The sequence below is a fragment of the Carlito syrichta genome, unplaced genomic scaffold (assembly GCF_000164805.1).
Source record: "Carlito syrichta isolate Samal-C Ts95f unplaced genomic scaffold, Tarsius_syrichta-2.0.1 Scaffold316274, whole genome shotgun sequence".
In the NCBI taxonomy this organism is placed as follows: domain Eukaryota; kingdom Metazoa; phylum Chordata; class Mammalia; order Primates; family Tarsiidae; genus Carlito; species Carlito syrichta.
In genome coordinates, this window is record NW_007260370.1 from 977,953 (window position 1) to 1,004,146 (window position 26,194).

The 26,194-nt window shown below is 36.8% G+C and overlaps 1 protein-coding gene across 1 annotated transcript in view; it reads right to left on the reverse strand.

The window, feature by feature from the left end:
• ADGB (androglobin) overlaps window positions 1–26,194 on the reverse strand; it is a 192,999-nt gene that overhangs the window by 15,678 nt on the left and 151,127 nt on the right. The window contains exons 29-33 of the mRNA XM_008074020.1: window positions 23,642–23,753; window positions 10,302–10,474; window positions 5,314–5,490; window positions 3,859–3,961; window positions 859–1,077 (exon numbers count right to left, since the gene is read on the reverse strand). Coding sequence (XP_008072211.1) covers window positions 859–1,077; window positions 3,859–3,961; window positions 5,314–5,490; window positions 10,302–10,474; window positions 23,642–23,753 — 784 coding nt within the window. The remainder of the gene's footprint in view (window positions 1–858; window positions 1,078–3,858; window positions 3,962–5,313; window positions 5,491–10,301; window positions 10,475–23,641; window positions 23,754–26,194) is intronic.

A 26,194-nucleotide genomic window follows, 5' to 3' on the forward strand; every position in this document is an offset into this window, starting at 1 on the left:
ACTTGAGAAAAGAACCATTGTTGATGTATCTAAGAATGTTTGTTTCCAAAATATCTTTTATTCCTGCCTGGATTTGGAATAAGTCGAGAAATAAAGAGTAAGATTTTACTACTGATGCAGGTTTGATTGGAGGATGGAGCTTGATGTGAGAAACAAATGGACCATGATCACAGAAACCTGTGGCTACTGATTCTTCCAGTCCAGTGGCAGGTAGTGCTCTCAACTCAGGGAGCAGCAGTGAACTCAGGCTCCCTTGGGCAGCCCAATTTGTTCTTTCCAAAGGCAATGATCAGATAAGGCACTTAGTCCTTTTTAAGCATAAAGAGTCCAAGAAGTAGCTTAGGAATAATCCTTCCTCATGGAAACCTGGAATGTGCAAAAGCATTTTCCTTTGATCAAGGCTTAGGTTCATTTTAGTGAACAAATATGAATCCATGTAGAAATGAACCAAGTCAGTGTGAATTGTATACCACTGAAAATTGCTCTTTTTCAGCATTTTAGAAACGAAATACTTAAAACTTGTTATAAAAGGTAAAAAGAAAATCTATCATGTAGCATGCTATAGATGAAACAGAAAGGATCTGTGTTTAATGACAATTGCGTAGACACAAAAAACCTATACACAGAAAAAATACACCTGCTAATTGTTTTTCCCACTTTTGTCTTCTGGTTAAGGGTGTAGCAATCATGTACTTGAGCAAATTACCAACTCTGTTAAGTAAAATGAACACTTATAGATCCAAAATACATATTTTCTACTTTTAAAGACCTAGGCATCACATATGTTTAAGTTACAATCTTTTCCAGAACTATTATTTGAAAACGCATATTTATCTTACCAACGTGAGAAATACTTACTAATATTTTCCTTCTTCATGCTCTGCTCACTCTTTTCCTTCCCAGATGAGGATGCTCCTCCACTTTCACTGCTCATGGATTTTGCCAGATCCCTCAAGCCCTTGGTCAATTGCCACCTTTTCCACACCATACTCCCTGATCCTTTTTGTGCCAGCTCTTTGCTCTCTGAACCCGCAGAATCTGACTCTGGCTCTTTTACAACACTTGCAGGCGTTTCTACTACAACATGACATGTGCATTACTGAATAAAGCTTGCATTCTATGACATCACATGCAAAAAGTAACAGGGCTTGCTTATGGAAGCACAGATTTAGAGCAAGTGATTCAAAAGCTTTGCAACTTCTAACCAGAGCACTAGAGCAAAAACAATAATTGGTACCGCAGATGATGATATGAATGGCCCTGGAGGGTAGTGTGTCTGGAAACTGCCTCCAGATATTAAAACTTCTCATAAAAATGCTTTTAGAAGTCAAGACAATAGAAATGGAAGTGGGGTCTTTGAACCATTGGGGCTGCTGTTGGGTGGGCCCTGGAGGAAGTGCAACCACCAGCCCTATGCTGAGAAAGGTGCATGCATGGGGTAGTCCTCTGTGGGGAGGGAGCCCTGTGTGCAGACACATATAAAATTGTCTTAAAATAGAGATGAAAAGAACTCTTGTTTGTTAAGTTGTCAAGCTGAGAGATTTTTTCCTTAGCACTCTTATTCTGTTCCAACTGAGCTAGAACTCTAAGCCTAAAAAACTGTAAAGCCTACCATGACTTCCACATGATACAAACATTATTACCCTATTTATCAATTGCAGGTAATTGAATTTGTGGTATATTTTGCAATGAGGGAAAGGCAGTAATAGCAGAGTGCTTAAAAGCATGGAGAAATATTGAATAAAAGGTAGACAGTATTCAAAAGCTGGTTCTTAAAAAGTATTATTAAAATTGAACAAGAGTGATTAAAAAAAGAGGCGAAACAAAGTATTCCAATAAGTTGAACTTAGATAAGGCAGACAAATTTCTTATAAAACATAGGTTACTATTCCGGACACAGGAAGCAATAGGACAACTTAATAGTGACACATACAAAACACGTATGAGTCTAAACTGATGAAGTTCGAGAATAGACAAAATTAATTGAAAGTGATACAAGTCAGACTAGTCGTTATCCTGAAGGAGGAAATGACTGGGAAGAGATTGAGGAAGACATTTAGTGTGTGGTAAGCGTTTTATATCTTGATCTAAATGGTGACTACTGAGTATATACAAATTCAAAAATTAATCAAGCCGTATGGTTAAGATTTGTGTTTTTATGACATGTATGTTATATGTTAAAGTCAGGCTCCTCTAAGCACTGTTCTCAGGTAAGCCTTGTCCCTGAAATGCTGACCCCAGTTTTAACAAAGAATCCTGCTATGCCAGTCTCTCCAGAATTCCCCCACGCTTGGTATCCCGTCAAGTTCTTCTTCCCTAACCTTTGATATCTAATTAAGTTCCTTTTAATAATTTCTATCTGTTTCCTTGTCTGGCTTGTTGGTTATAAATCCCCACTTGTCCCTGTTGTATTCAGAGTTAAATTCAATCTTTCTCCCCTATTTCAATAGTCTTGAATAAAATCTTTTTTTCACTTTATCATGTCCAGTGTAATATTTTTTACACTGTTCATATAATTAAAAAAAATAATAAATATACAGCCTAAAGGACAAGAACTGAATCCTATTCACTTTTGTTTTCCTAAATCACATTAGATTCTAACTAACAATTAAAGTATTTTAGTAATTAGAAATATTTCAAATCTCAACTCTGTCACTTTCAATATTTACAACTTAGGAAGAATAAGTCTCTGACTTTTGGTGTCTTTATTTGTAAAATGGGAATAGAAATGCTTGCCTCACGGTTGCTATAGGTTAAAGTAAAAGAACAAACATAACATGCTTTGCAGAATGCCTATCTCAGGATAGATAACAGGATTAGGGTGATATATGCTGTTCACACTGTTCATATGAAAAGTTAAGGGATATAATTTTTAAGCAACGATTGAAGATATATAACTGAAAAAACATGATTTGGGATGTAGATGTCTTCTGTACAGTGTGGTGATAGGTGGGGCAGCCAAGTGGCTGTGAGAAGACACAGAGTCATGGAAAGCCCCATCTGCAGGCTGGCTGGATCTGAGTTTCTTGTCAACTTAGAGAAGTGCTGAGGCTCTTTGTGCCTGTGTTCTTACTGATAATCTGGAAATCATATTACATACCTCAGTAGGTTGATGTGAATATTAAATGAAAGAATTAATATCAACAACAGTGGTGGGCCCAAAGCAATCAGGCAATAAAAGTAGTTAGCTTTATTATGCTTCTACTTGCTATTATCTACTATTACTGTTATTAGAAAGGTATGCCATTTATAGTAGTAGGCATGCCTTCAAGTTCCATACTGCCACCTTCTAACTAGGTTGCATACTTATCTCTGGTTGCACCTTTACTTAAATGGGGGAAATCATATCTACTTTTTTTTTTGAGTTGTAGTCTCACTCCGTCACCCAGGCTACAGTGCAGTGGCACACTCACGGCCACCCCCCTCAGCCTTCCAAGGAGCTGGAACTACAGACGGGTGCTACCACGCTCGGCTCATTTTTGATTTATTGTAGAGACGAGATCTTGCCAAGTTGCCTGGGCTAGTCTTGAACCCATGGGCTCAGGCAATCCACTCTCCTTGGTCTCCCAAAGTACTGGAATGACAGGCTGAGCCACAGAGCCTGGCCCAAAACTACTTTCAAGGTGACTGGGTGAAGGAGATGTAGGACTTCAATGAGAGAATGAGTGAGAATGATTCAATAATTGAGACACTGTTAATACAGTTATCTGAAATTAAGCAGCTTTTCACAATCCCAATGATAGCAGATTCTGAAATGTTACCTTTTTACCAAGCATAACCCATTGACTACTTTTTTTTTTTTAAGAGGTGCAAGTAACAGCCCTGTGCTCTGAGGCAGCTGGGGCAGAATTTACTGACCTTCTTCCACTGTTTTAGTTTGGCTTTCAGACACAGGTACACTCTCTGCATCAGATGTTTTCTTAATGAACCGGCTAAGATAATGCAAACGGGCCTGAGAAGCCTAGAGAACAAACGTTATCAACTGTTTAAAAAACTCTTGAAAAGCAGCAAACAGTACAGGAAATACATGTTAACAGTATTCAATCTGAAATGAAACAGGAGAATGTGAATTGCATAGGGCAGTTTGAGCCAGGCCCGATCTCAATTATTAAATAAACTCAAATTCTAAACCATCCATGATTTTGACAGTTATTTTTGAGAATGAATGAAGTAGTCCTAAAACGAACACCTTGGGTGTGCTATCTTAGATTCAGTTGCTCCTGAATCTTTTTTCATTTGCCCCAATATCCCTCTAATTGGAACATGAATCACTTACTGAAAAGATAGAACCACAAATGGAATCTCTCTGGCCTCCTTAAGCCAGACATTAATCCTTTCCTAGAACCCTGGGCAAGCCACAAAACATTGAGATTAACATCTCCCAAGGGACCTTCTTTCACCTGCCCCTCTCATCTATGTTACTGGCCCACTCATCGATTTGGTCATCAGGAAGGTGACAGACCCCATCACCATGGCAACAGTTAGGTGACTAGCACACCCGGCTGCCTGCCGTCCATCACTGTGATGTCAGTACCTGTGTTTACCTGCCCCTTCTTGATGACACAAAACAGATCACCACCCAATCACCTTAACAACCTGCCCCATCAAAGGAAAAGTTTAAAAAACATTTGACCTCAAACAGTTGCCAGCACTGATTTTGTTAAACTCTGGCCAGACCATGTGTTCATCGCGCTATAGCCAGGCCATGCTTCTCTTTAAGCTCTGGCCCCCTCCCCAATCTGCAGGAGGCGGATCCCCCTTTTCCCTCCCTTTCCAATCTACTTTCTAAATCAATCTAGATTTTCCAATCTTATGTGCATTTCTTTGCATCTTACCCGTGGCACTGGATCACAGACATCCCTCTCCCAGTTTAACACAGAAGTACATAGTGTTTCACCAGAGCAATGACCCTTATAGTTAACATAGGGGATTGGGGAAGAGTCAAGGTATAAGCCTTCCACAAGGAGGCAGTACATGCTTTTAATCGTTAAGGTTGTTCACCTGTTCAACATCTCTGTTTTCTTACTTGGGGGTGTTAAGGGCAGATGTATACATAACCAAGACTATGTGAAAGAATGAAGTAACTCATATTAATAGTTTGAGCCTATATGTGGCACCATTTTGTGATATCAGGAGGGGAACATTTCACCATATGGCCCAATATGGTCTTAATATTTAGTTAATCAGTGTCTTATAAAATTCCAGATACCATTTCTAAAGGAAAGACTATATGGTTTGACCAATGTGACTCTTTTTCCAGACCAAGCTTAAAGATGAAAAGTTTAAAAGTAACACTTTTTAAAGTCAGGTGACCTTGATTGCTCTTCCTGGCTCAGTCATCTCCCAGGCCTGCTTCATGGCTCGTATTTCATCTGCTCGTTCTGTATCCTTTTTCACTTCAAAAAAGTCTGATTCATTGTGTTCAATGACAAGCCTCAAAATCCAGTAGGGTTTGTTTGGGTCTTCTTGTTGAGAGTGAAGAGTAGGTATCTGAGAAAATAAAATAAAAACCCTTGAGTTGGATGTTTGCCTCATTTCAAAGGTGTCTAGATTTTACCTCATGATCCATAATTTTATTATTAGGTATTTACCTAAAAGAAATGAAATCACATGTTCACAAAAGACTTATACAAATATGTTCATTGCTGTCTTATTCATAAAACTACACACACACACACATATACAGATAATAAAATATGTCTATTGACTAAGGAATAAACAAATTGTAATGTATTCATGTAATTGGGTACTCTTTAATGTTACAAGGTAAGAACTACTGATATATACCACAGGCAGGTATTATACTGAGATAAAGAAGTTGAACACAAAAGAGTACATCTTGTATGCCAATGGTGTGAAATCCCAGAACAGGGAAAAAGCATAGTGACGGAAAGATCAGTGGCTACTGGGAGATGAGGAGTGGGGACGAAAGAATGCAATGCAAGAAAGTTGGAGGAAATTCCTGACATAATGGGCGTGATCTATAATCTATATCTTTAAAAAAATTTTTTTTTTTTATTTTAGAGATGTGGGATATAATTCAGGGTTAGTTATACAAATGTTCATTATGCAGGTATCCCTTGTTGATGAGGTGTGCCGCCCCCCCAGCAGAATCCCACTATTGCCAATCCCGCCCCACCCCCGGCAATTTCCCACTACTGATAACCCTTTTGTTATAGTATTATGATAATTGTTCAGGGTCCACTTATGAGTGAGAACATATGATACACAGTTCTTTGTTTCTGTCATAGATCACTCAGTACTATAGACTCTAAGTCCATCCAAGGCAGCGTGATATTCCATCGTGTATATGTACCACATTTTTTAAATCTAGTTCTCTTTCGATGGGCAGCACAGTTAGTTCCATGTTTTTGCTATTGTAAACAATGCTGCAATAAACATGCGTGTGCAGGTATCTTTTTCATAGAGTGATTTGAGTTCCTCTGGGTATATTCCCAGTAGGAGGATTGGTGGGTCATATGGAAGGTCGATTTTTAGACCTTTTAGGAATTTTCAAACTGTTTTCCACAGAGGTTGTACTTGTTTAAACTCCCACCAACAGTGTAGAAGTGTTCCCTTTTCCCTGCATCCTCTCCAGCATCTGTTGTTTTTTGTTTTTGATGATGGTCTTCCTGGCTGGAGTTAGTTGGTATCACAATGTGGTTTTGATTTGTATTTCTTTGATGACTAGTGAGGCTGAGCATTTTTCATGTATCTGTTGGCTGCTCCTACGTCTTCTTTTGAGAAGTGCTTATTCACGCCTTTTACCCACTTTGTAATGGGACTGTTTGTTTTTTTATTTTCAGCATGTTTGAGTTCCTTGTGGATCCTAGGTGTCAGGCTTTTGTCAGATATACAGTTGACAAATATTTTTTCCCAGTCTGTGGACTGTCTCCCTGCTGTCTCGATGGTTTCTTTGACTTTGCAGAAACTTGTCAGTTTGATGAGGTTCCACTTATCCATCTTATCTCTTATGGCATGGGCACTTGGGGTTTTGATCAGGAAATGGTTGCCAGTTCCAATTTCCATAAGGGTGTCTCCTGTACTTTCTAAGATTCTAATTGTTTGAAGTTTTACATTTAGGTCTTTGATCCATTTAGAGTTGACGTTTGTATATGATGATAGGTAGGGGTCTTGTTTTAATCTTCTGCATATGGTCAGCCAGTTTTCCCAGCACCATTTACTGAATAGCTTTTCCTCTCCCCTGTGATTGGTGGTGGAGGCTTTGTCAAAGATGAGTTGGCTGAGAAATTGAGGTTTTGCTTCTGAAATCTCTATCCTGTTCCATTGGTCTATATGCCTGTTCTTGTATCAATACCAGGCTGTTTTGATTATTGTAGCTTTATAATAAGTTTAAAGTCTGGGAGTGTGATACCTCCCACTCTGTTTTTTTCTTCTTTTTAAAAAACATTTTTCTTTACTGAGGATTGTTTTGGCTATTCGTGGTTGTTTATGTTTCCATATGAATTCCTGTATTGTCGTTTTCTGGTCTGAGAAGAATGCATTAAATCTGTAGATTACCTTGGGTAGAATGGACATCTTAACAATGTTGACTCTTCCAGTCCATGAGCATGGAATATTTTTCTATTTGTTTGTGTCATCTTTGATTTCCTTGAGCAGTATTTTGTAGCTTTCATTGTAAAGGTCTTTCACATCTCTGGTTAGGAATATGCCAAGGTATTTCTTTTTTTCTGGTGACTATTGTGAATGGGATTGTGCTTTTTATTTTGGTTTCTGTTTGTTTATTTTTGATATATAGAAATGCTACTGTCTTCTGCACATTTATTTTATACCCTGAGACTTTGCCAAAGTTCTTTATCAGTGCAACGAGATTTTTGACAGATTCTCTTGGGTTTTCAAGGTATAGAATCATGTCATCTGCAAAGAGGGATAACTTAGCTTTCTCTTTTCCTATTTTGATACCCCTGATTTCTTTTTTTTTTTTTTTGTCTGATTGCTCTAGCTAGGACTTCCAATACTATGTTGAACAGGAGGGGTGAGAGTGGGTATCCTTGTCTTGTTCCAGTTTTCAGAGGAGATGATTCCAATTTCTGTTTGTTTAGTAGTATGTTGGGTTTCTCATAGATGGCTCTACTATTTTGAGGTATGTTCCATCTAAGCCTAGATGTTTGAGGGTTTTTATCAAGAAGGGGAACTAGATTTTATCAAAAGCTTTTTTTGCATCTAATGATATAATCGTGGTTTTTTTGTTTGTTGATGTATTTAATTACGTTTATGGTTTTGTGGATGTTGAACCAGCCCTGCATCCCAGGGATGAAGCTTGCTTGGCCATTGTGGTTGATTATTGAGATGTGTTATTGGATCTGGTTTGCTGGAATCTTGTGGAGAATTTTAGCATCTATGTTTATCAAGTATATTGGCCTGGAGTTATAATCAATATCTTGATAGGGGCATGGGTCATATGGTGAATATATTTGTCAAAACTCATTGAATCATACAATTAAAATTTGTGCATTTTATTGTATGCAAATTTTACCTAAAAATTATACACATTAAATTCTAAAATATGCTTTTTTCCACTTAGCATCTTTTTACAAAAACAAGAGCAGGATATTTGATTATGTCCAGGTCTAGATATATTTGCTATATATTCATTATAAAAGTTAACAACATTTTGATATCTCATAGGATCACTTGCATAGACTATAGGCTGGGAGCAGATTGATACAGTCCTTGAGAATTTCTACATAGGTTAGTTTCACTGGTGGCAATTGGGTAGGGAGATAGACTTGAAACTGATGTGGTTATATAGCACTTTACATAAGGTTGAGACTATGTCCATTATCCATGTCAAATAATGCAGTTCAGGAAGGGGAGATTAGTACAACCACTGAATAAACTTTTCATGTGCAGTTTGCTTTCAGTGTTACCAAAAACATCTTGCTTTCTACAATATTCCTCTAATATTTTTATAAGAACTGAATCTCATAGTTGGAAAGTCTTTTATTTCTTCCTTTTATAATATAGTACGCTAGTTTTTGCAATACTTTAAATTGCTTGACAAATGAGCTCTCTAAGAACAAGTTTTGATCAGGGAAGGGAGGACTACAAAGGTATTAAGGGAGAGCCCCGTGTCTAGTGGTGAATCTACGAATGGGTTACGCTTAACTACTTCACTTCCAAGGGCAGACTTCAGCTAAGAAATAAAATCTTTCAAATGCAAGTGGACCATTCCTGCAACCTGGAACCACAGTTCATCATCTCTCTCCTTATTTGCTAATTTTCTTTACTATTTTGCTAGTGTTGTCAACATTCTACTTAGTTAATCTTGCTGAAACCTGGGAGATGTACTCTGTTCCTCCTTGTTTCTTAACACCCATTTCAGATTAATGACTACACCCCTGTTGTGTTTCCTAGTTAGTTCTTGATCTCTCCTCTCTTTTTCTTTCTTTTGATCTGTTCCTGGTACACCTTGTACTCTTTTGCTTGGATTACTAAAGTACTGTCTTGAATGTTTTTCCCATCTCTAATCTTTTCTCCTTTAGATCCATATACTTAAAAGCCACCAGGATATCTGAAATGTAAATCTTATCATGTCAATGCACTTCTTCAATATTCCACCTTCCAGTTCTGCTTAACCTGGGCAATGATCACAAATGGCAAAAAGATTCACGCAGGTAGTTTGTTTTGAGTGCAGTGTTTGTAAAATAACTTGAATATCTTTAGGCCTATGATTGCACTCAAGTTTGCCAGCCACATTTTCTTCCTTATCCCTAATCACTGCAATTACCTACTTGACCCTGAAGGAGTTTAGAGTCATGACCTCTGGGGTATACATAGGTTCCCAGCCTTCCGATGAGGCTTAAAGTCTCTCTTAGCCTCATCTCTCATGCTTTAATACTATAAAAAACTAGACTGAGTTGAATTTTCCTCAGCATGTCTTTGTTCAGAGCTCAGGTCCTCCTGGAAGAGGTTGGATTAGAACCCATCCTTTCTACCACTGCACATACAACACAACATTAAAACTCTCTGTTTATCTTGGGTTTCCTCCAATAGACTCTAAGTTATTTTAGGGTAAAGACTGGATCATTTTAATCTCAGAAACCCAAGTCCAAAGAATAGTGTTCGATATAGTAAAAGCTCAGTTAATACTTTTTGATACTGAACTAGAAAAGAAGGTTTGGAGAAAGTATCCAAGGAATGCTCTCAAGGTACTGAGATGGTTGCTGGAATCAGGGAGGTAGAATTTGTCAATTTTGTCCTCAGGAGAGATAGGGAAGGAGGCATCTAGTGAACTCTACGGTAAGTGATTTCAGTAAAAAAAATCGTGCCACACTTACCTGAAGCTCAAAGCGAGGTGCTTGTTTTTCTTTGGCTGTCTTTTCTTTCTCAGAAGGCTTTTCTTTACCTTTTCTGGTTGTTTTGGAAGTTCCTGAAGATTTTTGTCCCTCACTAATAGTATGAGAATCTGGGCTTCCTAAGGTAATTAATTCCTCATGTTTCTCACCATGAGCTAGAGAGACATAAATATGGAAACTAGTGAATAAATAATATAACAATAAAATAATTTCATGTAAAGACAAGGGAAACAAGTCAAAGAAAAATGGTTAATCTAAAGGATTTGGATTTTTTGTTTTAAAAAACAAACAAATCTTTTTATACAGGTCTGTTTGACTTTTTATAAAATTGAGATATAATTCATAAACATAAGAAAGTCACCATTGACGCGGATATATCAGTATGCTTTGGTATGTTCATCACGTATCTCATTTTATTTACTTATTTTTTGAGTTGGAGTCTCACTCTGTCATCCAGGCTAGAGTTCAGTGGCACGCTCATAGCCACCACAGCCTCGACCTGCTGGGCTCAGGTAATCCTTCCACCTCAGCGTTCCAAGTAGCTGGAACTACAGGCGTGTGCCACCACACCTGAATAATTTTCTTGATTTGTGGTAGAGATGAGGGCTCACCAAGTTGCCTAGGCTGGTCTCGAACCCCTGGGCTCAAGGGAATTCTCTTATCTCTGCCTCCCAAAGTGCTGGGATTCATATCTCATTTTAAATTCCTAATTTCACTTAGTATAGTATTGAACTCATAATATGTATTAATTTTCAGATTGCTTAACTTTAATATGTAAAGCTTCACAGAAAATCTGTATGTGTGGGGGCAGTAAGAAGCAAGAAAAAATTCTACTGGTTCAAAAATTATGAAAAATATGACTTATTGTATATTTATGTAATTAAAAGACCACTAGAGGAAAGAGGAAGTACTCAGGGAGTATCTGTTGATGAAATGAACTTAAATGGCTTTTAACGTTATGTCTTTAGGTCTCCTCCACTGTTATATAAGATGCATCCAAAACACACTAGATAGAAATCTTCAGTGTTTAATTAAACTCATAAAAAATTTTAAAATGCAATTTTTGTTTTTATGATTAAAACATAGTGCTTAGATTTATGCATTTAGGATTAAAAACTGTTGGGGATTTGAACACTTACATATTTCTAAATCAGAATACCTATTTAGGGTAAAATGTACATTTACCAAATATAATCTTTACTGGTAATATAGACCTAAATATATAAAAATATATGATATATATTTAATATTTGTTTTTTTTTCCAGATACTTTGAATATACTATGCATTCATTATGCCAAAAAAAAAAAAAAACAGTGTAATATTAACTCAAATTAAGAAAATAGTGTTATAATACTGCTAATAAAATTGGGTGGGACTTAAAATAAAATATTTTGAGAATAAACAGTTTATAGTTGTTTTTGCAAATGAATTAGAATTTCAAAGACACAGGCCAGGCCAGCAACATAGAAATGAAACATACTGGCAAAAAGAATTTAAGATCACAACACCACTAATTATATATGTAAGTAGATGACATCAATAAGTACCATCTGCATAACACCTCCAGTTTTCTATGTTCTTAAGTGAAAATGAGCAATTTTTCCTTAGAGCTAGGTACTAAAATATACTGAAGGTGGCACTGTTGCCTCATGCTAGCCAGAGACCAAGCTTAAAAATTTGTAACAGAAGTAGCCTAGGCTGTACATAGTTGTATTGCAGGCTTTATTTATTTTTTTTTTAATCGTGGGTTATAGAGATGTGAATTTTTGAAAAAGAAATCAAATTATATATTTCATTTCCCATAAAAATTAAGTGTTGAGATTAAATGAGTAAGTGGGACAACACTGACATCAGGATACATGCAAAATTTATATTAGGTCATCACTAATTTTAAAAAAATGAGCAATTTCTTCTTGATAAAAAATATTTATATTTTAAAAGTAAGTTAAGTTGATAATTTGAAGATATTTGCAACTAAATTTTTCCCAAGATATATCATACACCTAAATTAGAGCATGTAGTTTTTGAGTTGTAAATATAACCATGACATACTGACATGTTTTATTTAAACAAATTGACTAAACATTTATAAACATAACATTAAAAACATTATTCTGAATTCAAAAGCTGCTTGATTTACAGGAAGATTGCCCAATAACATATTTTTTCAAATGGGAGAGTATCTTAATTTATTTAAAATACAATTTAATTCTGGATTTCTTTGCTTGCTGCTTTTTAGCAACAAATGTATTATGCGATGCAAGGTGTAATTTAATTTTAGCAGCTGCTCATCTACACATAAAATTGTCAAATGTGATGTCAGAAAGACACATGTAATTATTACTAAAGACTTATGTTTTATCTATAATACATAATAATGATAATACCATTTATTTTTTTAATTTTTCATTTTTCATTTTTGAGTTGGAGTCTCACTCTGTCACCCAGACTGGAGTGCAACCCACCACAGCCTCGAATTGCTGGGCTCCAGCGATCCTTCCGCCTCAGCCTTCCAAGTAGCCAGAATTACAGGCGAGTGCTACCACGCCCGGCTGATTTTTGATTTATTGTAGAGATGAGGTCTTGCCAAGTTACCCAGGCAGGTCTCGAACCCGCGGGCTCAGGCAATCCACTCACCTCAGCCTCCCAAAGGCACGGGATTACAGGCTGAGCCACCGAGCCTGGCTGATAATACCATTTATTAAATGCTATTGGGTTCTGGAAATTTTACATATATTATCTTGAATCTTCAAAACAACCTTGGAAGACAGGAGTTACTCTTCTTTTACAGGTGACAACCCAGGTTCAAGTAGCTGAGCCCAGGATAGGTTAGCGCTATGCCATCTTTCACCATTTAATAATAACTTCATATTATTTATTTCACACCATTACTCAACTCTATATCTATACATTATTCTATTTCATGAATTATACTATTGTATTAATTTCAGATATCAATATTTTTCTTTGGCATTCCTCTAGAATTTTATCATTCATTCAATAATATAGGAAAAACATAATAAATATCATATATAAATTTTTGTGTTCACTAAAGTAATATAGATAGCTTACTAATTAGACATTTATCAGGGACACAATAAAGATATAAAACCAGCACATCTTCTATTTTATTATTTTTTCCCATTAGCAACATGGACCCAATCGTGCTACCCATTGAAACTGGACTGGATAAAAAGAATGTAATACATATACACAATGGAATATTATGCAGCCACACTGCATAAAGGAGGACAAACATACAGACTTCACAGCAACTTGGATGGATTTAGAGTCTATCATACTCAGTGATGTATCACAGAAACAAAGAATTGAGAACCACGTGTTCTCACTCATGAGGGGACCCAGAACATTTACCAAAATACTATAAGAAAGAAATTGGCACTAGTGGGATCCTGCCTGGGTGGGAGTGGGGACACAACATCAATAAGCATACTTCATCTCAAACCAGGCAAAGCAGGGACCAAAGGGAGACCCAAACTTTACTTGTACGATGTCCACTTGTATACCTAGGCCTGAATAGTACCACACATCTTTAAAATAAAATTTTTTAAAAGACTTTTGATGGAAATTAATTTCCATTCAAAATCCTAGCTGTGCCAGCAGTTAGCTTTGTGGCTGAGGACAGGTTACTTAAACTGTTTATACCTCAGTTTTCTCATCTGTAAAATGACAATACTGTAATAATAACATACACCTTGTATTATACTGGGAGAATGAATTGCGTCTATGTGAAGCCCTTTTTATAAAGCATCTGACATAAATGCTAGCAGCTACTACTACCAGCACCACCATTTACTACCATGACAATACTGCTAGTGAGAAAGTGCTGAAGGACTTACACGATACAGTGAAAAGATCTTGGGCATTAGAGTAAATCAGACTTAGGTTAGAACCTTCATTCTGCTGTTTCTAGCTGTGAAAATTTACACAAATTATTTTCAGCATCTAAGCCTCATTCCTTCATCTGCAAAATTATGATGGTAATCTCTACCTCCCAGAGTTTTTGAGAGAATTGAGAATAGTGAATGAAAAGTACTGAGTAAGAGGCATTTAACAGCACTCAAACAATTATAGTTCCAATATTTAAGCTTCTAAGTCATTTCAGAGTTTCTTTTTTTCTTTCTTTTCTGTTTTTTTTTTTTTTCCTGAGCCAGAGTGCAGTGGCACACACAAGGTTACCTACCCACAGCCTCGACCTGCTAGGGCTTAGGAAATCCTTCTGCCTTAGCCTTCCAAGTGGCTATGAATACAGGCACTCACCGCCATGCCCAGCTAATTTTTTCATTTATTGCAGAGACAAAGTCTTGTCAAATTGCCCAGGCTGGTTCTCGAACCCCTCTGCTAAAGCAATTTTCCCACCTCTTCCTTCCAAAGTGCTGGGAGTACAGAAGAGAGACACTGCACCCAGCCTAGAGTTTCTTTTTTTGTTTATAAAAGTACAGTCTTTTATTCCTGATTAAAGTAGGAGGTGTTCATTTAAAACTTATGATTTATACATTTTGCTTTTAATTTAAATTTGTTTTCAGATATTAAAAATATACTTTTTAGAAAGTAAAATCACTAATAAATTCAAACACCCAGAAATAACTACTTTAATATATTAGAATATACATGTCCTCATTTTTTCTGTGTGTACTCCTTTTCTTCTCCTACCCACTTAAATATTTTTGAAGAATAGTGGCAATTTATGATCATCATATCTAAAGCTATGAAGCGCTGATATTTACAATAATGAATTTCTGTGCACTAAGAGAAAACCTTTCTGAATCTCTCCTCCCTACCATTCCTGAACTAGTATGAGGAGGGGAATGGCCTTGAATAGTAAAACATGGGCCTGGAACTTGCCTTGTTGTTTGGTCTCTCATGTTCTATGGCAAGAATCAGTTCTTTCTTAGCCACATCTGATGCGTAGTGGGTGGTCCTGTGAGTGATGAGTCCAGTACTGGCTCCTGAGTATGTCCTGAGACACATTTTTCTGCTCAACGACTCTAGAAAGCTTTATTTTTCATGCTTGATATTCTTCAAGACTTCCTTAGACAAACTATTTTACCCCATTTTAGTGTTAGTTTTCTTTTTAAAATATGCCAAATTTCCAAAATTTTACATAACACCCTCAACTTATATGTCCAGAAAACAAATTTCTAATTATTAAAGAAAATATAGCCCTTCCCGGCTGCACCTCCCCACCCTACCCCCAGCCACCACCACATGCAGAAGCCCTTGGCTTCTGCCTGGTGGAACTCCAGGCTTTCTCTCCAGCTGCACCACTGCCCTACCCACAGCCCCTGCTGCCTACAGAGCCTCTTGGCTCCCAGCCTGCAGAACTCCAGGCTCCATCCCTGGTTGCACCACTCCACCCCGCCCCAAGTTGCTACCGCTGGGGAGGCCCTTGGCTCCCACCCCCACGGAGCTCTGGGCTCCCTTGTGGGTTGCACCACCCTGCCCCCAGCCACCCTGTGCTATGCTAACCAGCAATGCCCAGCCGTCTCGTTCTCCATGTCCCCTGACTCACCCCTGGCCACAGAGGGACCAGAGAACAGCTGGAGCTCTGAGACCAGGCAGAGACCTGCATTTCCCCACCCAGCTCCGCCTAGCTCTGCCCAGCCTCCAACAAGGGACCTACGAACAAAGAAAGAAAAAGAGGACCAAGCTGCAATGCTATGTGGTGACCTGCAGTGCCCAGGTGTCTCGCACTTTGCCTTCCCCAGCTGGACCTGGCTGCAGTAGAACCAAAGATTAGCTGGACCCCTGAGACCAGGCAGAGACCTGCATTTTCCTGCCCAGCTCTGCCCAGCTCTGCCCATTCTCCAACTTGGGACCTAAGACCTCATGTTTGTGTAGGGGAATAGTACATCACAAGGAGGTTGGTCAGTTTGTGTGTCTGTATGATCGTATGTTCTAGTTTTTGTTGTTGTTGTTGTCATTGTTGTTTGTTTTTGTTTTTGTTTTTTTCTCTTACTGTTGTCTGTCTTCTTGTCTATTTTCATTTGTTAGTTGGTACCTTTGTCTGCTTTCCCTATTACTCTTCTCTCTCTCCACCTTCCACTTCCCCTTCTCATTCCATTTCTTTCCTGTTTCTTACCTCATTTTATTTCAGGGAACAAACCTATACCCCCACTGCATGGACAGATTGCAAGGCAGTGGGAAGCAGGTTCCAGGGTATCCATACACCTGTTGGTGGATACTGGGATCTGCAGATATAATTTGAATTGCAGCTCCCTCCCTCAATTAAATCTCAAAACTGCAAAAAATATAGCCCCCAACCTACAGTCCAGCTTCAGAATTGAACAAAGCCAGAGGATTCACACAAGGAAGAATAGGAGATTGAGCAAACAGAAGTAAAAGCAACCCCATCTCCCCTGAACAACAGATTTAAAGAAGATGGGGCAAAAAGGAAAAAGTGGGGAGGAAAATCTACACAAATGAAGAAAAACCAAAAGAAGAATATAGGTCTCACACAGACCCCTGGGAGGTCAGATGCTGAGAAAGTATACTTCGGAATGCAAACAATGAAGAACCCTCAGAATGACTGGTCACATACTACAAACCCAGACATCAAGATATTGATAGAGAGAATAAAAAGAATTGAGGAGAGACAAGAGGAAAATAGGAAGGAGCTGATAACTGTGACATCAGCAGTAAAGAATACTGTGACTGAAATAAATAACTAATATGCATGGAAAGCAGAATTAGCCAAACAGAAGAAAGAATCTGAGCTTGAAGACTAAAATATAGAACTAAATTAAACTGTCAAAAACATAGAAAAGAAGCTTAAAAAGACAGAACAAAACCTTCAAGAGATGAGCGATTACTTCAAGAGAACGAACCTAAGAGTAATTGGAATTCCTGAGGAAGAAAGAGAGACAGAGCCCACCCTGGAACAAACATTCCACAAAATTATTCAAGAAAACTTTCCTCACCTCATCAGTGATGCGAAAATTCAAACACAAGAGATTCAGAGAACCCCTGCAAGACAACAAATGAGAAGACCAACTCCTAGGCACATAATAATTCGCCTGAACAAAGTAGGTAAAAGAGAAAAAAATCCTAAAAGCAGCAAGAGAAAAAGGTCAGGCTACCTACTAGTGAAGACCAATTAGAATAGCAGCAGATTTATCTACAGAAACACTTTAGGCTAGGAGAGCTTGGAACTCAATATTCAAAGTTCTCAAAGGTAAACAATTTCAACCAAGAATAACCTACCCAGCCAAGCTAAGCTTCATCTGTGAGGGAGAATTAAAATCTTTCCCAGACATCTAATCCCTAAGAACTTACACTGCCTCCAGACCATCTCTACAAGAAACACTTAAGAAAGTATTAAACACAGAAGAAAAGGGAAAAAGAACAACAATGCTCTTCATAAGAGTACAGGAAAAAGATTGAAAACACATGAATCAAACCCAAAAATCAAAAGAAAGACAACAAACAAGTACAACAACTCCATAAAAACCTCATGACAGGGATAAACTCTCACATTTCAATAATTAACCTGAATGTGAATGGACTAAATGTACCACTGAAAAGACATAGAATGGTAAAATGGATAAAATATCATGAGACAACAATATATTGTCTCCAAGAGACTCATCTCACTAGAAAGGACACTCACAGACTCAAAGTAAGAGGGTGGGAAGCAAAATTTCAGGTGAATCGAACACAAAAGAAAACTGGAGTTGCAATCTTAATCTCAGACAAAATACCCTTTAAGCTATCCAAAATTTAAAAAGATGAAGAAGGTCACTATATAATGATAAAAGGTTCAATCCATCAACAAGAAATAGCCATCCTAAACATATATGCACACAATATAGGAACACCAACGTTGGTAAAGCAGCTTCTAGGCAAACTTAAAAAAGAGATTTACTCTAACACTATCATAGCTGCGGCTGTTAATTCCCCACTCACAACCCTAGACAGATCATCAAGACAAAAAATCAGCAAGGAGACTCAGAACCTTAATGAGACTCTTGAATGAATGAACTTAACTGATACCTACAGAACACTCCACCCATTGACCACATAATATACATTCTACTCATCACCACATGGAATGTGCTCCAATATTGACCACATCATTGACTATAAATCAAAAATAAACAAATTTCATAAGATTGAAATTTTGCCATGCACCTTCTCAGACCACAGCAGAATAAAAATAAACATCAACACCAACAAACTTCCCCCCAAACCCACAAAGACATGAACACTGAACAGTATGATGTTAAGCAACTCCTGGGTCAATGATGGAAGCAAAACAGAGATTAAAAGGTATCTGGAAACAAATGAAAATGAAGAAACATCTTACCAAAACCTTTAGGATGCCATGAAAGCAATAGTAAGATGGGAATTCATATTTTTACAAACACACAAGAAGAAAATGGAAAGATCACAAGTTAACAGCATAACAAGTCACCTAAGGAATCTGGAAATGCAAGACCACCAAAACCCTAACTTCAGCAGAAGAATCCAGATCACCAAAATAAAAGCCCAAATCCAAGACATAGACGACAAAAAGATAATACAAAAAAAAAAAAAAGAAAGAAAGAAAGAACGAAAGAAAGAAACAAAAAACTGGTTCTTTGAAAGGATAAACAAGATAGATGGTCCCCTAGCCAGATTGACCAAGAAAAAGAGAGAAAAGGCCCGAATAAACCCAAACAGAAACATAAAAGATGAAGTCACAATTGACCCTGAAGAAATACAAAAGATTATCAGAGCCTACTATGTATAATTGTAAGGAAAGAAACTTGAAAATATAAAGAAAATGGAGGCCTTTCTGACATCACACAACCTCCCTTGGTTGAAATAAGAAGAAACTGAGACCCTAAATAGACCAATAAAAATCAAGAAAATTGATTATGTCATAAGAAAACTACCTACAAAAGAAAATCCTGAACCAGACGGCTTTCCAGCCAAATTCTACAAAACATACAATGAGAAACTGATATCAATCCTATTGAAAGTATTCCAGGAGTGGGCAGGTGGGGAGGTGGGATTGATAGTAGTCGATATCTGCCTGGGGAAGGGAGGGCACACCTCATCAATAAGGGTACCTACATGGTGAATATTTGTATACTTAGCCCTGAATTGTACACCACAATTTTAAAATAAAAATTAAAAGAGAAAAAAAAAAAAAGAAAAGAAAATATAGGGGCTGGGTGCAGTGACTCATAGGGGCTGGGTCTGTCATCTCAGGGAGGCTGAGGTGGGAGGATCACTCAATGCCAGGAGTTCAAGACCATCTTGGGCAACACAGTGAGACCTCACCTCTACAGGTTTGGTTTTTTTTAAAATTAGCCAGGCATGGTGGTGTGTGCCTGTAGTTCCAGCTACTTGGGAGGCTGAAGCAGAAAGATCACCTGAGCCCGGGAGGTCGAGGCTGCAGTGAGCTGTGATCATGTCACTGCATTCTAGCCTGGGTGACAAAGGAAGACTTTGACTAAAAAAACAAAAATTAGAAAAAGCAAGCACTCAAGAAAGAAATATAGAATGAAATAAAGAATACACAGATATTTAAATATATATACATATATTTGATTAAATGTAAGGGTATTTTGAGGTATTTTTTTCTCTTGCATCTTATTAGACATCAGTAGTTTACTTGAGAGTAGAAAAGAAAGCAATTCCATTCATGATTCCAACAGCATACAATATGATGTTTACTATTTTTCCCTGAAAAACTTAAAATATTTAACAATTTTTTTCTTAATCATTGTATCTTATAAATCTTGCTTAAATATTGTTCAGAAACAGGATTTTCCTGTGAGCAAGATCTTCAGTTGAATTTAATAAAGTCATGATTTTCATGATTTATGATGGGATTATTAACTCACTGTCATATGGATTTGGGTTCACATTTATAACTGCTATAAACAGTAGATTGACATTTTGAGTGTATCAAAAGCAGGCATACCAGAAAGCTGTAATATAGAAATCAGAAGTACAAAGAGTTACTGGCAACTTACAAAAGGGCCTACACTGGCAAAAAACTAGGGTTTGGATCTACTGAAATTTCTAATCCCCAGAAATATAAAATCGACTAGTCCTATAAATTGTCCTTGAAGAACAGAAGAGGAATGAGAATAGCTTTGCTGAACACACAAACACACACAATTGTGCTGCTTTCTGATTATTTTATATCTATAACTATGAATGTTTTACTTGCACATAGATATGTAGCCTAAAATATTTAATTCCATTGGTATTAACACAATTGCTGTATCTACTTTTTGCAGTACAGAAACACAAATTTACCACATGATTTGTATCATCCTTTATTCCAAGTAGGCATCCATTGATTTAGAAAAAAGAGACAGTTTAAAAAAATTTTTTTTTAATTTTTGGCACAGAATGAGCTAAGAGATTTTTATTAGGACCACAAAGGAGGTGGAGATAAGGTAATGACTAATTTAAGGAAGAATAAAAGTGACACCATGACAGGAAAAGAATAGAGAGAGAAAGTGGTAACATGTAAAGAGAAATAAACAAATATGATCGATAGATTTTTTTCTCATTTATTTTCCAGTAGGGTTTTGTGGGTGTAGATGGTCAATTGCAAAATAATCAAAGGACTCCAATTCAAAGCTATAGATAATTCTTTATTATTTATTTATTTATTTTTGAGTTGGAGTCGCACTCTGTCGCCCAGGCTGGAGTACAGTGGCACACTCACGGCCACTGTATCCTTGACCTGCTGGGCTCAGGAACTATGGTGTGTACCACCATGCCCTACTAATTTTTTGATTTGTTGTAGAGACTGGTCTCATCAAGTTGCCCAGGCGGGTCTCAAAGCCCTGAGCTCAGGCAGTCCTCTTGTCTCAGTCTTCCTAAGTGCTGGGATAACAGGTTTATGCCACTGTGCCCAGCCTGTGGATAATCCTTAAGGTAGAGTTAAGGAGAGTTAGGTGGTTCCAGGAAGACTTCATAGCCAGGTCCCAAAGAAAGAAATGGGGCCCGAAGTCCTGGTTCCAGAAGCATGCCACAATAAAGGCAGGAAATCAAGAACATATTCAGCTTGAGATGTTGCCTGAAGGAGTTTTCAGTTTTCTTATGACTTTATTCACAAGTAACTGTGATCTCTTCTAATGGGCAAGAATATGAGATTGTAGCCTTGTCTGCTATTTCAGATATTCTCAGTGGTGTTGGGAAATGAGGGTGTTGGCTGGTGGGACGGGAGGTGGAGGTAAAATGAAGGGATGTCTAGCAAAATTTATCTTCCCTGACTTTACCTAGGGAACGTGTGAAAGAGTTTTATGTATATTACTATTAAACAGTAGCACAGCCACTTGTTCAACAAACAATGCTTGAGCACCTAGGCACCTGCTCTGGGAGTTATACATGTAACACCCATGAATAGCAAACATACAGTGACTCTATGACTTCTGTACTACCACTTTCTCTTCCCGTATCTACATTAGACATTGATGAAAGATCACAAAACTTTCTTGCTGAGCCTGAACACTGCCTCAGAATCTTGTCAATACAGCAGGCCAGGAAGCTATTAGAATTTAAACACACCTGTTGTGGCTGGCATGGTACATTCATACATTTATTCAATAAACACTATCATCTTCTGCTGGGGCTGTAGATACAAAGAAGAGGCTGAGGAAGACACAGTTCCTGGCCCACAAAGGGGAGCAGCAGAGGAGGTAGGGAATTTTGCACAGTGTGATGCACTGCTATGGAAGTCCACTTAATACATTGGAATGGAGATGGGAATTCTCGGTGTCCTATATTTTTTATAATTTTTCTTCTAATTTTATGAACCATATCTGAATTTGTCCCTTCTAATAACAGTTAAGCTTAGCCATAATCATCTTTTTTTCAGGTTTTAAATTTTTATTCACAATCATCCTTTTCTAACTTCTTTATAAACAAACCTCTATGAATTATTCCCTGATCAAGTCCACACTGATAATTCAAGCAAGTAAACACTGAATGGAGTTTTTGACAATGAGACAACAAGGGCATTAATAACTAGAGCAGGTTACATGCATCTTTTTAATGACTCATTCAACAAAATATTATGGCATGCTTACTATGTGAATAGTATCTAACTAGGGATAATGCAAGGGATCAAAAATGGACAAATCTCTCTGTCCTTCAGGGATTTTCATTCTAATAGGGGAATGCAGGCAATAATTAAGTAAAATTTACTGCTAGAAGGTGAGAAGAAGATAAGAGTTTGTGTGTCTTACCATAGGTATGGTGTGTGTGTGTGTGTGTGTGTTTGTGTGTGTGTGTGTGTGTGAGCATGCACATACGTGCATTCAAGATTCTGAAAGAATACTAAGTGAACTATCACAGAAACAAAGAACTGAATACTGCATACTCACTCATCAGTGGGCATTGAACACTAGTCGCATTAGCACAAGGGAGGGGTTGACAATCGATTGGCACTGCTAGGAGAGGGAAGGGGGAGGGTAAGGGGGCATATGACAACACAATGGGTACCTGATCCACTACCAGGGAGAGTGAGGGCCAGTTAGAGGCCCAAACTTCACCGGCATGCAACTTACTTATATAGTTAACCCTCACTTATACCCCACATCTCTGTAGTAAAGAAAAATTGAAAAATAAAAAGATTCTGAAAGATAACAAAGCAGGTTTTGATGGTGGCTACCATGGAGTATTTGGACCAAGGTTAATGGAACAGAGGACAAAATGGAGGCATTTACTTTAAATATTATACCCTTCTGTGTTGTGTGGTATTATTTTATTTCTAAAATAACCTTATGGTTAGGCAATGTGGCTTACATTTTGAAAAGAAGATAAATAGAAAATACACATTTCATCAGATTCAATTATGATATTGCACAATGTTGGAGATTTCCCTTTGGTTTCCTTGTTTGAAAGCATCAAGCTGTCATTTCCTGATCAGGAATATTGAGAATAAATAAGCCAGAGTTATCTTTCACTAGGAGATTTCTCTTCTGGAATGAAGAATTTATGAAATATTTCAAGAGTTTATCTTTAGTGCTATTCCCTCTCAACAATTATGAGCAAATATAAAAGTTTCTCATACATTTCTTGAAATGTCCAAAAGTATAATCAATTAGTGATTTTTACTCACTGGACAAAATGCAATCATATAAATCATAAATTTGATTCTCACAAATCAGGCAGTAAAAATGTTGAAATGTATAATCAATTAACACAACAGGAAATGCCACAGGGTATAGACTATATATATGATGCATAATAAAACATAATATAATAATTTAATAATTAAAAATCAATTTATTTATAAATATTTATATAAAATGTAAAGTGCCGGTATAAAGATTTAGGCTGACATACCTTTGGTATCACTTTTCTCTAAGTCTTTTAGTGCTTGAACAAATGTCAGCTGACTTTCAGTGAGCGGCCAACTGTTGTACAACACAGAACACTGTATGATATACTTGTAACTCTGTGAAATAAGATACAGTATTTAAACTCTAACAATAAAAAATACATAGTATGTGCCTAATATAATTTATAAGTGCATAATTTATAAGTGCATAATTTTCTTGATCATATAATCCTAATTTAATTAAATAATTCCAGGTGTCTTCTAAAATTCTGTAACACCATAATTTATAAAAGCTTAATAGATTCACATCCCCACCAATACCTGCCACTACCCAAACTTTTTCATTTTTGCCAGTGCAATGTGTATAAAGTGAAATCTCACTGCTGTCATATTTTGCATTTCTCATAATATAAAAGAATTTGGTGAATTTTTTAACAGGTGTTGGCCTTTGTGATTTTTTTTCTTCTTTGTGCTCGGGACACATAAAAAATAGTCTTCCACATAATTTATTATTATTATTATTGGTTAAAATTTTACAATTAAATCTTCAACACACCCTGAATTCACCTTTATTTATAGTATTAGCTAATGGTCCAGTTTCATTTCTCTCCATGGAGAGATAATTTTCCCAGCATTCCCCATTCAACAGTCCACCTTTGGTCCACTGATTTATGGTGCTGCTTCTATATTGAAATTCCATATAAATATGGAGCTGTTCTATTCTACTTTTTTCTCATTGTTCCATTTACCCATTTGTACATTAATCAATACTATTTTTACTCCTATAACTTTTTGTGTTTGTAAATATTAAGGCATATTTTCCTTTTGTCTTTTAAATTTGACTTAGCTATTTAAAATGAATTCTTTCCTATGAATTTTATTCTTTCCTATGAATTTTAGAATAAGCTTAGAACATTTCTGAAAAATACAGTGGGGATTTCTATTGGGATTGCTTTGAATTTAAAGATAGATGGGAATAACTGATGTCTTTTTTTTTTTTTTCTGAGTCGATGTCTCACTCTGTCGCCCAGGCTGGAGGGCAGTGGCATGCTCATGGCCACCGCAGCCTTGACCTGCTGGCCTTAGGTGATCCTTCCACCTCAGCCTTCCAAGTAGCTGGAACCACAGGTACGTGCCACCATGCCCGACTAATTTTTCTGGATTTATTGTACAGATGAGGTCTCATCAAGTTGCCCAGGCTGGTCTCAAATCCGTGGGCTCAGGCAATCCTTGCACCTTGGCCTCCCAAAATGCAGGGATTATAGGCTGAACCGCCACATCCAGCTAACTGATGTCTTTATACTACGCCACCTCATTGAAAATCATGACATTTTTTTCTTTAGTTGGTGGATCACCTTCCATTATCTTTATTAAAGTGCATTCTGTGTAGAGAACTGGTGTATTTTTGGTTAATTCCTAGCATTTTACAATTTTGTTGCTACTACAAAAGGGCAAAACACTTCTGAATTCCTGAGATAAGTGCTATCTGATTACTTAATACTCTGCTAGATTGCCTATCTGTTATATTTTTATAAGCTTTCATTCATGTTTATTAGTAAATTTTATTAAATTTTTGTGTTACCTTTATCTGCGCTTGGAATCAGGATTACATTAATCTTTTTAAAAAGATGGGAAAGTTTGTATTGTTTTTCTATTGTCTAGAACCATTTATGTTTTTGAAAGTCCGTTAGACTTATTCTATAAAGCCAACTAGGCCTATGGTTTTTCGGAAAGGGAGGATTTTGAAGAATTTGAATTCTCATTTAAATGTTATTATTCTTTACTGTTTCATTCAGATATTCTATTTGATTGTTAGTCAGTTTTGCCATTCTTTCTTACTCCCCATCTTCAGGAACTTCTGTGCTTTTTTTCTCCCTAGGTTTAAATTTGCTAGCACAGAGTTATTTGTGATTCTCTTAATTTTTTTCACATTAACCCTATTTTTTTGTTGTTCTGTATTTTACTAATTTATATATTCTTTCTCTCTGTCTCTTTTTTTTGATTGGTCTTATTAGGAGTATGCCTACTATATTAATCTTTAAAAGTAGCTTAGGGTTTAATTAGTCTTTATTTTTTGTTCCACATTTCATTGATTTCCGCTCTTATCTTTATGGAAATCCTTTCTTCTTTTATCTTTGGATTACTTTTTTTGTTCTTTTTCTAACTTTTTATTTCAATAGCTTAGCCCATTTGATTTTAATCAATCATGCTTCCTAATGAATTAATCTAAAAGGAGCATTCCATTAACTACTACTTTAAATATTGTTTACAAATTTTGATTTGTAGTTTTTTATTGTTATTGGATCCTGTGCATTTCATAATTCTCTTTTGATGTTCTTGTTAACTAAAGGGTTATTTTGTATATTTTACTTAGTTTTCACATGTAAAAAATTGAAATACTCTGTTGATTTAAATTTCTATTTTATTGTATTATGTTCAGATAACACAACTATACAATATAGTTTGGATTTTATTGAGGCTTCCACTTATTGCCTATTATAGGGTATTTTTGAAAAACTTGTGTGTGTGCTAAGAAAAAATATATTCTCTGTTTACTA